This window comes from Monodelphis domestica, chromosome 5, assembly GCF_027887165.1.
Source record: "Monodelphis domestica isolate mMonDom1 chromosome 5, mMonDom1.pri, whole genome shotgun sequence".
In the NCBI taxonomy this organism is placed as follows: Eukaryota; Metazoa; Chordata; class Mammalia; order Didelphimorphia; family Didelphidae; genus Monodelphis; species Monodelphis domestica.
Window position 1 is genome coordinate 119307931 of NC_077231.1, and position 15644 is coordinate 119323574.

Consider the following 15644-nt stretch of genomic DNA (forward strand, 5'->3'; position numbering starts at 1 on the left):
CAATGGGCTTTGACCCCAGACACTGAAGGAGGAAATTTCCTACCCAGCTCAGCATGAGAAGATAAAAGAAATGTAAAATTTAAAAAATTATTCATGCTAATAATAAACTTATAATAATAAAGAACTTCCTGTGCCTAGATCATCGTAACAGCTTAAACTGGTGCCGTGCTTCATATTTACAAGGTAAATTATCTCTTTTAAGGCTCAGAGCAGCTCTGTCAAGTGAATAATTCATGCATTAATATCTTCACTTTACCTATAAACAAATGAAACTCAGGGAGGCTATGGGATTTGCTCAAGATCCCATTAAATATAAGTTTTATGCTCTTTACTTACTTACTCTAAGCAGTGGAAGAGAGAGAGATTGGAAAAGCATGCAATGAGAGTTTGGAACAGCTGAGACTGATGACCTGTCAGTCAAATGAAAGATCTGTGTCAAAATTTGCTAGAGAATGGTTTCTTTTTGAAATGGCATCTGGAGTATGAACATAGTGGTATTGCTAATGTATTCTACTGAATCTACTATCATGTTAGTCATTTTGCTATGTAAGACAGTATAGATCCAATAGCTTATAATAGCTGCCAGCACAACTACCCCACAGATCACTTGTTTGAACATCTTTGCTGTTGTTTTAGAGATCGTGAAGTTCAGTCAGTCTGGGTGCCAAATTGTAATAAATAGTAATAAGGGACTATATGGATTGGTAATTGATAACTAACAGATCAAGAAGTTATCTTCTTTCTTCCGTCTACCCTCCTCCCTCTAGACCTCCCTTTTCCAGCCTCCTTCTTGCTCTCCCCCCCCTCCTTTTGATGATTCTTGTTCTGGTTTCTCTAAATCAAGTCAGGGTGAGTTTATGATGTTTCATATGAAATACTCTTTCTCTTCTTTATCTTAAGTAAGGGGTTTATTTGGGGAAGACAGGAAGGGATAAGGAATGGAGGTAAGAGGGTTGGGGATTTCCCTAATGCTACAATAAGTCTTAAATTGGAGGATGTTGGAATATAGTTCAATTGAGAGAAATGGTTGATAGGTCTGGAAGTTCAGTCACTATTATCAACAGAGCAAGTCAGAGATATATCTGGACTATTGTCCTTCTTTCTTCTGCCTTCAAAGTCACCAGGCCACCTCCAGCTTGAGTCCCCAAAATTCAAGAGAGGAGAAACCAGCTTTCTTCCCTCTTTAAAGGCAACAAGATAATGAGGGTCCAGCCAGTGGTTGGCCTTGCCTCCAACTGTTTCTCCTGGTAACATTCCAAATAGAGCACTTTCATTTGATTGACAGGTCATCAGTCTCAGCTGTTCCAAACTCTTGTTGAATGCTTTTCCAATCTCTCTCTCTTCCACAAAGCCCATATTTTTTTTCTGCTTCACCATACTGAATCTCAGATGCTTGGTTTCTAAGCCCCATGCTCTTCTTACTATCTCACACTATCTGTTGCATGTGGCTTCTGATTTATTTTCTTTGTTTCTGAAATTTTATTATTATATACCTAGAAACACAGATTTTTAAAAAAACTGACAAATATTCTCTGCTATCATCTTCTTCAAAAGCTACCTTCAATAACTAATTCTATTTACATTCTCTGATGCAACTACAAGTTACTAGTCTCTAAAAGTGGTATGAAGATTAATGGCCTTTTGGTGGGTTTTGTGGGTAGCATCTCTCTTAAAGCATCTATTCCAAGAGAAGGTGTTTAAGAGATAGATGACTTCCTATCTCTGTTTGGTTAACCTGACAGTTATATCAATATGGGTAACCAATATCCCATAGTATGGGATAGTTATGGACAGTTTTTTCTCCCCACAAGGGAGGATTGGTACACTGTGTAAACCACTGGCGTCTAGCTCTCTCCACAGGAAGTGAGCGAATTCCAGAGGCTGTTCCCTACCTCACTTCCTGTGTCTCACAAGTGCCAATGGTTGGCTCTAGCTTGGCTTAGGACAGCCCAAGTGGGCAGTTAGTTATTTCTGATTTGTCATTGACTAGCACATGCCCGTGTAGTGTGGGTGTGCACAATTTTTGGGTGCTAGACCAAGGTGGAGACTTTTAAAATTCACAATTGTCTCTCTCTATCCATAACCAATCCTCACACAACCCCGATAGAATGCTTTCTTCTACAGGTTTATGTGAACCACAGGTCATGTGACCCATAGATTGGGGGAAAAAAAAAGAGTTCCTCATTTGGTGATGTTGCCAATGATGTTACCTTTTGCTTCAGTATATAGAGTTGCATTTGACCCTCCATATGCAATTATGAATATCTGTCCTCATGTTTCTACTACATATTAGCATTAGCATGCACCTATGTTGATAAACAAGATTCTATTAACATCTGTTCAGTCATTGACATTAGGAACTACATATATTTTACCATCTATATCTGAACAAATATCTAGATAGAATTTACACAATGTATATATTATTGATCTCTGTGTAAATTTAATTTCTATTAACTGAATTTTATTTTAAAATTCTTAGGGGAGCCTGCTATATTAAATTTTCCTGTAATTAGTCTTTTAATAACGTGTTTTGGTAAAGCAAATAATTGCTTCATAGTTTATTAAGCTTAGTAATTTGGGATTTCTAATTTATTTGTCTTAAATTGCATCAGTTTCCGGATTTCTTTGTATTTGCACAACCATTTAACAATGAAATTGTATTACTAAATATTAGACTGACCACTGTTGCTCCCCAGACTGTGCCAAATAGTTAATTCCTATAACTGGAAGAGGTCATAGCTACTGGGAGACTCCTGATGTGCATTATGAAATCCCATGGCTCTATCACACTATAGAGAGCAATTAATCCACAACCCAGAACTCAGAGATCCCACCACAGTTCTAACTCTGGACTAACAGAGACCTACAGAATTCACAGGCAATGAAGAGAGTATTTCTGTTACTAGGCACACTCTTAGGGTGTTGATTATAATGAAGGGGGGAATTTTTGCTTCAGTCCCTAAACTCCAGATATTTCAAGTTATACTATGTATATATTTCAAGTATAGACTATGTTTTTGAGGGAAGAGAGTTCTCTTAGTTGCTCTTTTCACACCCTTTGGGAAGCTAATTAACCACCTTTAACATTCTCATAAATGTCTAGAACTCTTGGCAAACACTCAGATCTCTAGATTGACCTAGGCTGAAAATAGATTCCTATAAATGGCCACATAGGCAGCTAAGTGACACAGTAGATGTGGGGTCAAGAAGACCTGACTTCAAATCTAGTCTTAGCCATTTACTAGCTGTGATACCATGGCTAAGTCACTTCTAGGTCTCTTCATTTCTAAAATAATAATAATAATCATTATTATTAATTTTATAAATTATATTGTATAATTAAATATTAAAATAATAATAATTAATAATAGCACCTAACTTCCAAAGTTGTTATAATGATAAAATGAAATATTTGCAAGGTGCTTTGCTCATCTTAAAACATTATATAAATCCTAGCAATCTGAAAAAATGAAGTTGGTCATCATATTCCACCCAAATCAAACTCATACATCAGAAACCCCCCCTCCCCCTCCATGTGAGTGTCCCTGAGGGTTGGGATTAGTGCTTTGGATGAAGGTAGCTGCTAGTTACAGTTTCCCCTCATTCACCCTTGAAGGGTACCTACCTGTGACAGTATTTTAATGTCTGGATCTATACTGCTATGGGGATATGCTCAGTGTTGTTATCAGAGGACTCACCACTATACTTCCTGTTCTTGGTATATTTATGTTACCGGTTCTTATTTTATTGGGAGGGGAAAGGATCTAGGTAAAGAGGAATAGATTAATATAAGAGCCAGGAAGGAAACATACAGTTGTCAATTTTGGCATTTCTGGAGTCAGAATGTGCTGACAAAGTACAGGGCAAGGGTCCGTTTCCAGAGGTGAGCGAGCTCAGGAGGAAGTGCCTTCGGCTCAATGGAAGGGAAGGTGGCACCTACAATTTCCAGAGCTGGGGATGGTGGCAGCAGTGGGGGGCAGCAGGGAGTTATGTGAAAATACAAGAGCTGAGTTTCTTCTTACCTCTGCCATCAGCAAGGCACCGGTTATAACCCACAGGGCTGAAGTACTCAAAGACAAAGACTGCGACTGCTGAGACAATCAGCAGCATCACAAACATCATAACCCACACATCAGCGCTGAATGGCTCTAGAGAAGGGAAAGAAACAGAGCTCAGCTAAACTCATGCACATGCACACATACAAATTCGAAGCAATTCTACTGATGCTTATTTCTGTGTTTCCATCTTTCAAATATGCAAAGAAGATGCCCACACCTTAGTTTGGTCTTCTGGGTTAATGGTATGTCTTTTATTTGCAAACTAACTAATGTTAGTATCTCCCAGTTGGTAGAAAAGTAAAGCACAAAGCCCCCCCAGCATGGCTGTTTTCAAGGAAAAAAAAAGGTATGATCCCAAGATTTAGAACTGGAATAGACCTTAATATGGTCTAATCCACGGGTTCCCAAACTATGGCCAAATCCAGGCACATACACCTGTTTGCATAAGGTCTGTAAGCTAATAATGATTTTTACATTTTTAAATACAGTCTCTCATTTAAAATATGTAAAAACCATCTTTGATCTAAGTCAATCCTTACAATTTTATATATAAGGAAATTAAAGGACTTGCCAAAATTCATACAGGTAGTGACAGAGCCATGACCCTGAGCCTAGATACTCTGATTCCAATTCATTGTTCTTGGGGGCAGCTGGGTGGTGGTTCAGTGGACTGAGAGCCAGCCCCAGAGACAAGAGGTCCTGGATTCAAATCTAGCCTCAGACACTGCCTACCTGAGTGAACGGGCAAATCATTTGACCTCCATTGCCTAGCCCTTACTGTTCTTCTGCCTTGGAACCAATATTGATTCCAAGATGGAAGGTAAGGGTTAAAAAAAATTTTACTGTTCTTTCCACAACACTTCTCTTGGTTATTCAAATCTCGTTGACTATAGGCTAGGCTATAGGGTGATGGGGACCTAGAAAAAAAAACTATTACAGTTTTTGTGGTAATAAAACATCCTTGGGTTCAAGAGACTAACCTACTGTTTTGCTTCTTATTTAGGTCAAGCACAATCCTCTCTGTTCTTCCAGTCTTTTGCCCATAGTCTGGTCTTACTTTCCTTTCTTTGAAGTTTCATCTTTAAAGTTGACTATTTCCAAGCATATATTAGCCTACCTTCTTGAAAGCCTTCTCCACTTATCCCATTGCTGTTCTTCCTCTACCTATCTTCAGTTCTTGGTCATTTCTCTATACATCTTCTACCTTTCTGTTTCTGAGTGCAGGAGCCCTTTACTGCTATAAAATAAAACTTCCATTCTTGCTTCCCTCGTGGACTGCTTCAAAACTTCTCTTAACTTTATTTCTCACTGGACTGACTTTTTCAATTTTATGATCTCCAGAAATTTATTATTCTAAAAGATAAACCAACTCTAAAAGTCACAGGATCTCAGCAGTCTGCCCCTGGGACCCCTCCCTTCCTCTGATTGGAGAGGGTAGAGATTGGATGATGAAGAGCACACTGATCCTCCACTCTTTAAGGAGAGTACCTAGGAAATCCATCTCATCATTTCTCACATATTTCATGATCTTCAGAAACTCATCATCTTACAAGACAAATTAAACTCTCCAACCCACACCTTTTCAAATAATTTTTCACTGCAGTTGTTGGACTCGGTTATGCCCCTACAAGAGATAGCCTACAACCCCTAGTTTTTCAGCTTTTTTTTTTTTAATGAATTGTTTTCCCTCATTAGGTTGTGAGCTCCTAGAGGGTAGTGTCTGCCATATGTCTTTTTTCATATCCTCAGTACTTAGCACAGTGCCTGGCACATAGTAGGCTCTTAATACATGTTTAGTGATTCTCTTTTATCAAACTACACTTCCTTTATTATCTCTGGCCTTCAACACCTTCAGCTCTATACTCACATGGACTAAATTTATGGATTTTTTTTATTCATTGTGCTTCCTGCCTAAAGTTCCATATAGGAAATCTCAGAACAAAGCTGGAATATAATTTGTGTCTAGATTTATGCAGATATCCTTAAATTGATCTTCAGCTCCTGTTAACTTGATGCATATTGGAATCAAAATACCCTTTACTTCATTCAATGTGAAGAAAAATATATATATAAAAGACTCACAGTATCTCATTAAAATATTCTCCATTGCTGGTGAATCTGGTAACATTTTTCCTGTTAGAGCACCATACAGTCTTTCAGTTATCTTGTGGATTTCAAAGAAATTAAAAGATTTCAAACGAAATCCTCTCTAAAGGGAATTAAACTGGAATTTACAACTCCCCCTTTAACCAGACTTGAACTGACAAAATAACTCACGATAATATCCCGCCCCCCCAATATTATGTCAGTATCTTGCTACTCTTTGTGATTACTGGGTATGAGCCATTAGATGTCCTCCAGTCCTCTTAAGGTTAGCAGTGGCTATATCCACATATTCCAGAGGAAGATAACATCAAAGATTCAAATAAGAGGTCACCAGAATGACCCTCTAAATAACTGTCTCCATAAGAAAATAATGGATGAATTGCCTCTTCTTACTCTGAAAACTCTTCCACATTTTCACCCATTTAGGTCAGAAAAATGTGGTCCTTCATCTTTCTAAGGTCAGCTTCTTTATCTGCATCTTCAAGCTGAAATTCTATGGCACTACCTTTCACTGCCAAACTGTTAAAAAACCATCTATACTCACTGTCTCTAATTCCTCTCTAGATATTTACTTCTTAATCCCCCATAGTGAATGGGAAGATCTAATTCAGTTCTAAATCCATTATGCTATGATGCTTATAAAATTGATTTCCAACCCCACTACTGGAACTGTTTTTTTTCTCAAGACTGCCTTTTGACTGTTCAGTTTGATTGCCTCAGTTCTCACTCTTCTTGATCCCTATACATGAAAGATTACAATATTTGGAGCTAAGAGACCATGACTCAAATCTCAACTTAGAGTAGCTATAAAGATCATGGATTTTCCTTTTCATTTTAGTTTTCTCATCTGTGAAATGGGGCTACTAATATGTACACTACTTACTTCAAAAGCTTATTGTGAGGAAAGTGCTTTATTAATCTTTAAACTCTCTACAAAAGGAATATTGTCATTACTCTTGTTGTAATTATATTGTTTTAGGGGTAGCTAAACTACTCAATGGAAAGAGTACCAGGCCTGGAGTTTGGAAGACTTGGGTTCAAATCTAGTCTTACTCTTCCTAGCTGTGTGATTCTGGGCAAGTCACTCAAGCCCATTTGCCTACCCCTTGCTCTTTCTCAGAGTTGTTACTATGATAGAAAGTAAAAGTTTTAGAAAATATGTTATTATTATATTTCTGTTGTTCAATCATTTCAGTCAGACATGACTCTTCTTGACCTCATTAGGGACTTTCTTGGCAAAGATGCTAGTGACTCACCATTTCCTTCTCAAGGGAATTTTACAAATAAGGAACTGAGGCAAACAGGATTAAGTGACTTGCCCAGAGTCATTTAGCAAGTAAGTATCTGAGAACAGATTTGAATTCAGGAAGATAAGTCTTCTTGGTTGGAGACCCAGCATTTTATCCACTGAGCCACCTAGCTTCCCTTTTAATTATAAACACACACACGGCCACACATAAATATACTCTGGATCAAAAAAACAAGGGTCACCAAAGAGAAAGGTGAACGTAAATAGGTCACTACATATGGCCATTAAGAAATTCCTTGCTAGAAGTAGTGTAAAAGATACCACCAATGACATATGTGACTAGACAATGAAGTGGACCCATCATGGGTATGGCACAATAGATAATTCTCCCAAGTTCTACAACATATTTATAATCTTAAGAGTCCCAGAGTAATACCTCCATCTTGGTTGTTGATGCTCTGTGGAGGGGAGAGCATGGACAAGAGTTTCTTTACATGGAAGGCATGGATGAGTTGTGATTTATTCTGTTGGAAGAACTGGCATTGACAAGCTAATGACTTGTTAAATGCATTGAATCAAACCTCATTGTAATACTGTCAAGTCCTACTGTAATATCATTGAATGGACTGACCATGATGCAAATCAGATGATCCAGCTTGAACACAGTCTTAATGCCATATTTCTGTGGAGCCAATTAACATCAGGCAAGCTATCCCTATCTAACAGTATAATTCTTTAAATTTTCATAATTATTTCTTCTGAATCCCTCCCAATTTATCTATAGCTCTTATTTTGAAGTGTTCAGAGAGGGAACATTATATTCAAGATGTCATATCAGTAGAGCGGTGTAGAAAGTAATACTGACAATTCTGTCCCATGATACAATGCTTTTTCAAATTCATCCCAAAATAGTTCTGGCCTTTATAGCTGTCAGAATACACTATAAACTCCTATCTAAGTGAATTAACATAAAATTTGCTCCTTCTTACATATGATTAATAGTGATAAAATTGAAAAAAGAGGAAGATAGGCAAATTAGAAAACTATTAACTTATTTCAAAACCCTTTTAAATATGGACCTCCAAAGGGAATTGTGAAGGCCTTTTTTTTTAGTAATTAAAAATGAAATATGAGGAATCTTCAAAAATGAACATACCATTTATTGAAAAATCCAGTGCTGTAAGAAGTGGTGTGGAGGGTGGTAGGTTATATGCCATGGGTTCTCTCAAGTGGTATGGAGGAAATATGCTCCTTTTGCCTCTGTTCTATCCCAAACCCAACTTGAATAATTGGGCAAGAGCCTTCATCTTTAAGTTGGAAAATGACTAAAGGTAGTTTATTTACTTTATAATTTTTCCTTTCTCTACAGTTCCATGATAATTTTTTGTGCAGTTAGGCATGCCTTCCATGGTAACACTAATCCTGGTGTTGAGCCATTCTCATCTTAATTGCTATTCCTGGAACCCAAGGATTACTCTAAGAATCTCTATTATTCTTTGATTTCTTTTCACACAAAGAAGTACTAACTCTCTATTCCAAAACTCTAGATAATTTATGTTTTAGGCTTTAGGAAGTATTTGAATGTGGCTTTTTTACAAAGAAATGAAGGACATTTTAAAAGGGTGTGACCTGAATGTAAGATATATACATATATATGTATATATATAGGGTTTAGTGTTCAATGTTAGTTTTCAAATATTCTTGAATACTATAGTGTTTTTCATGGAGAATATAAGATTTTATATCATATTATATTATAAAAATATAATTTTCAATTCTTGTCCAGAAAAGAGAGTATTTCCTTATAGAAAAGTTTTTGGGGGTCTCTTCAAGAGCAAAACACCAAACAACATACAGCATACTGCTTCTTACTATATGTAACAATCATTACACAAATCCTGTCTACTGAAATTGTAGAATTTTAGCATACTCATGTTTAATAATGAATTAATTTTGATGAACCCAAGATTCTTGGCTGAATTTAATTCCTAGGAAACTAGCTCCTAGAAGAATGGGCACAGAAATATGTTCTTCTTGTCCTTTCTTTTTGTTCTTATTTTACATATCCATTCCCACTTAATCCATCATTTACCTAAGAAGGCAGATGGTGAGACAGTCCCATTGCTTCGTGACACCATAACACTAATGCCAGTTTCTATGAAGGGCACAGAGAAGTCTACTACTTCAGAGCGTTCTTCATTGATGGTAAGTGATCCTACTGCCATGTAGGCACGCTTCATGACCACCTTGGGAAGGGAGGAGAATATTTCAGTTAGAATGCACAGAACAGCAAATGCAGAAATGAAAAGATAACCAATATTCAGAAAAATATAATGAATGGATAATAGATTCATGCAGCAGATCTGGGAAGTTTAAGAAAAAAAAAATATACACATCTCTAGAACTCACCTCTCCAATCATACCATTCCAAGTTCCATTGATTTTCTTTCCATGTTTGCCATTAGTAACTAAGTAGAGGTCATAGGTAAACTTCACAGATTTAGATATTTTCTTGAGGATGTCAATGCAGAAACCCTTGCAGCATTTTTTAATGTAATCTGGCTCCTCATCCGTTTTGTTCCTAACCAGTTATAACAACCAAAGATTAACAAAGAAGACAATGTGTTCTCTTTCACATTACCCCATCCCCATTCCAAAAGCATGCTTCCCCTTCACATCTCAAAACTATTTGGTTTAGGTGTTGAGTGTTTCAGGATTTTCTATTTTCCAAAAGTTTCAAATGGCTCATTTTATAGGTTCTGTCTTAAGAGAAAAATATCATAAAAGCATTCATAAAACTGATAGCTCAGGCACTAGGAACACGCAGGGGCATAACTATCATGAATAAAATCAGAGTGAATGCACTTCAAAGCCATGGTAAGGAAGTCTAGAAATCAGAGTATATAGCCATAGCTAATTCAAAAGTTTAGTAAATAAAATTGATTATGAGGCATATTTCATTCTGAGAATCATGGCTTAAGTCAATTAGGTGACAATATGGTCTGAGCCGAACAAGGTGGTGCAACAAAGAACCAATATGCCATACTCAGTGACAATGCGTTTCTGGCAGGGGACTGTATTCCTCATACAGGTTCCGCTCAATGGGTCCACACTTTCCACAATGACAAAAGGAGCCTCTTCCAGGGTCACAATGCTCAAGTGATCATCCTCACGCTCCTCAGTCTCAGGACATACACGAGGCCATACATAGTATTTCATCTGAAGGCTTTTGTCTTTCCACTTCCCTACCTGCAGGAACATGAGCAAAAGATTCAGAAAGCACAGGTAACAACAGAGTCATTTCTCTTAGCCATCACTAGCTGCTATAAGTAAAAATAAATACACATACCATTCATATTACTAAAACATAACTTTATTGCTCATGTTCAGCACCTCTCAAAATGAATAAACAAGTTTTAATTCAAGAGAAAGCTTTTTTAAAAAGCATTTAATGATAGCTGGCTTTTAAAAATTGGTTTTGGTTTTTCCTTAACTATAAGGATAGTTAGAAGTGACAACCACTTGTAGATGGGACAATAGAATAATAGAAGCAAAAGAAGGAGATTTACATTCTTTTATCTGGATTATCAAAAGTTATTAACAGGTCCAGAGAGAGATTCTGAATTAAATTGGCACAGGTTGCCATGGGTCATAAGAAGAAAGATGTTAGGAAACCTCATTCAGCAAGTTCCCACATAACTTTCAATTCACTCCTTAACTCTCCCTGTAATAGCATGAAAATCATAATCTTCAGTATCTCAGTTTTGCTCATCTTCAGTGTTCAGTTATGAAAAGGAGAATAATATCAATTTAATCCCCTCTAATTCAAGTCCTTATTACCTTATTCTTGGGCAATTATAATAGCCTTCTAGTTTGCCTTCCCATTCCTAATATCTTTCTTTTCCTAATATATCTTACATACTACCATCAGAATGATTGTTCAAAAGGATGGCTTTTTTCAAGTTAATTTCTAAAGATTCTTTAATGTTTGCTCATGACCTCTAGGATTAAACACAATTTTTTAAGTACTTCATAACCTGGGACTAATCCCAGCCTCTTACTTATTTAAAAAATGTGTACTCCCAATCTAATCTGAAAAGAAAACAGAAATCACTGAAAATCATCAGAATCTACTAGGAACAATTTGCTCCAAGTTTAGCCCATTTCCTTTCTCAATAAGATGATGGCCAAATAAGAACATGCAATAGATTCTGATTTCTTTAAGATGTGTGACAAAATTTCTTGTCATGTCCTTATGGACAAGATGGGGGAAAGTGTGCTGCATGGTACTTCAGTTGGGTCAGTTTATAGTTACTTAGCTTAAAGCAATTTCAAAATTATCTGACTATATATATATATATATATATATATATATATATATATATAAAATTTAAGGTCTGCAAATTTTCCAGCATTATAGAAGCATGAATGTTATGATCATACCCCAATAATGTATGTGTTGACTTAAATGAAGAAGAAGAGAAAGGGTTATATTCAATCTTTATTCTACATTTTCCCCCAATGATTTGGATAAACACTTGAAAGTAAAATGATAGATGACAAAATCTGGAATAGCTAGATAATATACTGAAAGACACATTTGAATGAAGATTCAAATATATATATATATATGTATGTATGTATGTATGTATGTATATATATGTGACAGTTTGGTGTTATAGACTATAATTTAGTAAGGATAAATTTTAAAAACTTGATCTTCAACTTTTTAAAAATCTACTATACAAATATGGTCTGGTGAGATTTGGTTTAATCATTATTTCACATGAAGAAGACATTGGGAATTTCAGAATTTTATACTCTTAGAGGTGAAAAGGAGCATGAAAACCATGTTGTACAGCCCCCTAATTTCACAGATAAACAGAAAAAAATGAGAGTACTCAGAGAGTAAAATGAAGTGCTTATAGTTTTCATATGGTGTAATACATTTATTGTGATATGAAAACTTAAAGTACTATGTAATTTCTTTTTTTTTTAGTTTTTAAAACATTATTTTTATTTGGTCATTTTCATACATTATTCATTGGAAACAGATAATTTTCTTTTCCTCCACCACCCCCCACCGCCACCCCTCCCTTAGATTTGTCTGGGTATCACATGTGTCCTTGCTCTGAACCCATTTCCTTGTTGTTGGTATTTGCATTAGGGCGCTCATTTAGCGTCTCTCCTCCATCATGTCCCCTCAACCTCTGTAGTCAAGCAGTTGCTTTTCCTCAGTGTTTTTACTCCCTCAGTTTGTCCTCTGCTTGCGGATAGTTTTTTTTTTTTCCTTGTAGATGCCTGCAGATTGTTCAGGGACATTGTAAAGCCATTAATGGAGAAGTCCATTATGTTCTCTTGAAGTACTATGTAATTTCTACCTATTTTTCCATTCATAAAATTATACAGATAGTTTAGTGTCAAGAATGAGACTAGATTTAGAACTCTTGACTGGCAGTCCATTGGGTTGATCCCTATGCCATTCTGTCTTGTACCTACTTGACTGAAAACTCAGTATAACTCAGCACTGTGATGGGTCCACCAAAAAGCTGATGCAGGCTTAAGCTGCATTAAAAGAAGTACCATGTGAAACTAGTGAAATGACAGTATTGTTGGCACTGGTGAAAACTTAGCTGGTATGTTGTGTTCAGATCTGAGTGCCACATTCAGACTAGATAACTTCTAAGGTTTCTTCTACTGATAGGAACATTGACCACCTAGAGGTGGCTGCAGAGCCACAAATGATGACTAGGATATTGAAAGGTCTTTCAAAGTACTATCAAGTAAGGAATGACCAAAGGAACTAGGTGTTTTTCTGATTAGGAGAAGGCTCAATAGAGTCTCTTGAAATATTTAAATGATAATATCAATAGAAAAGTGAATAGATTTATTGAATGTATTCCAGAGGGCAAGACTCTAGGACTAATAGACCAACACAGTTTTCTGATTATTATAAGAACAAACTTTCTAAAAATTAGAGGTATCAAAAATGGAATGGATTATTTATGAAGTAATGAGGTCCAGTCATTTCAAATGCTCAGAATAATTTTCCCAGAGATACTATAAAAGGGGATTCCTGAATGTTGTGGGAAATTTAACTAGGTGACTTTGAAGATAATTTTCAATTCAGAGTATCCAAGGTCTAGTTCATCCTAATGAACACATTATCTTTGTTTTAATATCCTCATATTTTCTTATGTTGTTGTTATTTCTTTTCCACTTATATAAATCAATTATCCTTTTCTTTGAGACTTCTCTCATCACGCAGGTCCATAGTGATTTCATCCTAAAAACAATTATTATAAAATTGTTCATCTATGACTAAGTTACAGGTAGGTTCCTGTTAGTATGAATAATGAATTCACTGAAGTGATTGCATATATTTCAATTTGCACTATTTGAAGTTATAAATACATAATATATGATCATTGGTTCTAGTATAAGGGAAATATGCAGCATGAATGTGAATAATGCAACCACTTCAGATGATTTCTTATATTAATTGGGATCTAGTTATATACTATTTCATATTATATTTAACTTTCATTTGTGTAACTATAACATAAGCATTCGGGGGCTCATAGAATCACATAACTTGGAAGTTGGCAGGAACCTCAGTTGCCATCTAGTCCAAGTCATACCTAAAGAGAATCCCACAATCACATAACTGAGAAGTTATCATTTAAACTCAGGTTGAAGACTTTTAATGAGAGAGAATTCACCCACCTTCTATGGTAGCCTATTCCATTTCTTGTATAGGTCTAATTTTAAGCAAGTTTTCCCTGACATCAGATAGTATTTGTTCTTTGCAACTTCTACATGTTACTCTTGGAATTGCTCTTCTGGGCCCAATAGAACAAGTCTAGTCCTTCTTCCACAGGACACTTTCAAATACTTGAAGAAATCTATCATATATTCCCTAAGTCTTCACCTTTGCAAGCTAAGCATCCCTGTTTCTTTAAACTCATGATGTATACTCAAGACTCTTCATATCCTGGTTGCTCTCCTCTGGATGTTCTTCAGCTTATCAATGTCGTTCTTAAATGGTGGCCTCTAGAACTGAACACAGTACTCCCATTGTTATCTTACCAGGTTAGAGTAAAGGAAAAATGATTGCCTCTTTATTTCTGGATAACTTGCTTTTCAATGTGTCAAGAAAAGCACCATAGCTTAAATTTCCCATAACTCAAGGCCCAGTGTTATGTTCTTAACAAACTAATTATTAATTATTGAATATTTTTAAATAAATGAATACTTGTGGTCATTAAGTACAAAAGATTATTATAGCATCAAAGCATGGCTTTTTTTGCTGTTTGATTTGATTTGATTTTGTTTTCCAAGAAAAGGTAAGAATTAATCTCTTAATCAACATACATTTTAGTTCATCCTTCCTTTGAGCTGGGTATAGTACTAGATGGTAGGAAAACAAATTGAGGTGAAATAGTTCCTTTTCTTGAAATTAGAATTTATATGGATTAGACAACATGTACATAAAGAGTATATGCAAAATACATCAAAACTAATGTTTATGCAGGAATCTCTGGTGCCTAGAGAGATGAGGAAAGACTTCATAAGAAAGTTAGCATTTGACCTGGACCTGGAAGGAAACTCAGGATGCTAAAAGATGTAGGACAGGAGAGAGGACATCCTTGCTAGGAGGACAGCTTCAAGACAACATCATGAACATCAGAGATGGAGTGTCATATATGAGGAACAGAAAGAAGGTCAGTTGAGCTGGTTTGCAGAAAATGTGAAGAGAATATGTGACAAAGCTGGAAAGGTAGATTGGGGTGAGATTATAAAGAGCTTTAAATGTCAAATAGAAAAATTTATATTTGATCCTTGAAGTAAATGGGAACCCATTTGAGATAATAGAGAAAATTAGCTGATTCCATGAGAGGATAAGAAATGGAAAAAATTCTTTAAAAGAAAAATCTTTTATAAAAATCTGTTTGTGCCAATAAATATAAATTATGTTTATATGTAGAACTCAAGATAGACTTGGAGTTAATTTTGATATCAGGGTAGGGAAAACATGATAAAAATTTTGGACAAGTTAAAAAAAAGAAACCAAATATTAAATAGTTAAATGTAAAAGGAGGGACTGAAGTTATTGGTTTACAACTTTTTTCTAGGATATTCGAGAAGAAGAAGATGGAGGAGGAAGAAGAAGAGAAAGAGTAGGAAGAAGATGAGGACAGAGGAAGGAGAAGACAGTCTTATATTTA

The 15644-nt window shown here is 35.9% G+C and overlaps 1 protein-coding gene across 6 annotated transcripts in view; it reads right to left on the reverse strand.

The window, feature by feature from the left end:
- The window catches only part of GRIN2B (glutamate ionotropic receptor NMDA type subunit 2B), a 641083-nt gene that overhangs the window by 65842 nt on the left and 559597 nt on the right, over nucleotides 1-15644 (reverse strand). For all 6 annotated transcript variants that reach the window (XM_056799173.1, XM_056799172.1, XM_056799176.1 and 3 more), the window contains 4 exons: nucleotides 10463-10665; nucleotides 9826-9997; nucleotides 9509-9662; nucleotides 4026-4151 (listed from right to left, as the gene is read on the reverse strand). In XM_056799173.1, coding sequence (XP_056655151.1) covers nucleotides 4026-4151; nucleotides 9509-9662; nucleotides 9826-9997; nucleotides 10463-10665 — 655 coding nt within the window. The remainder of the gene's footprint in view (nucleotides 1-4025; nucleotides 4152-9508; nucleotides 9663-9825; nucleotides 9998-10462; nucleotides 10666-15644) is intronic.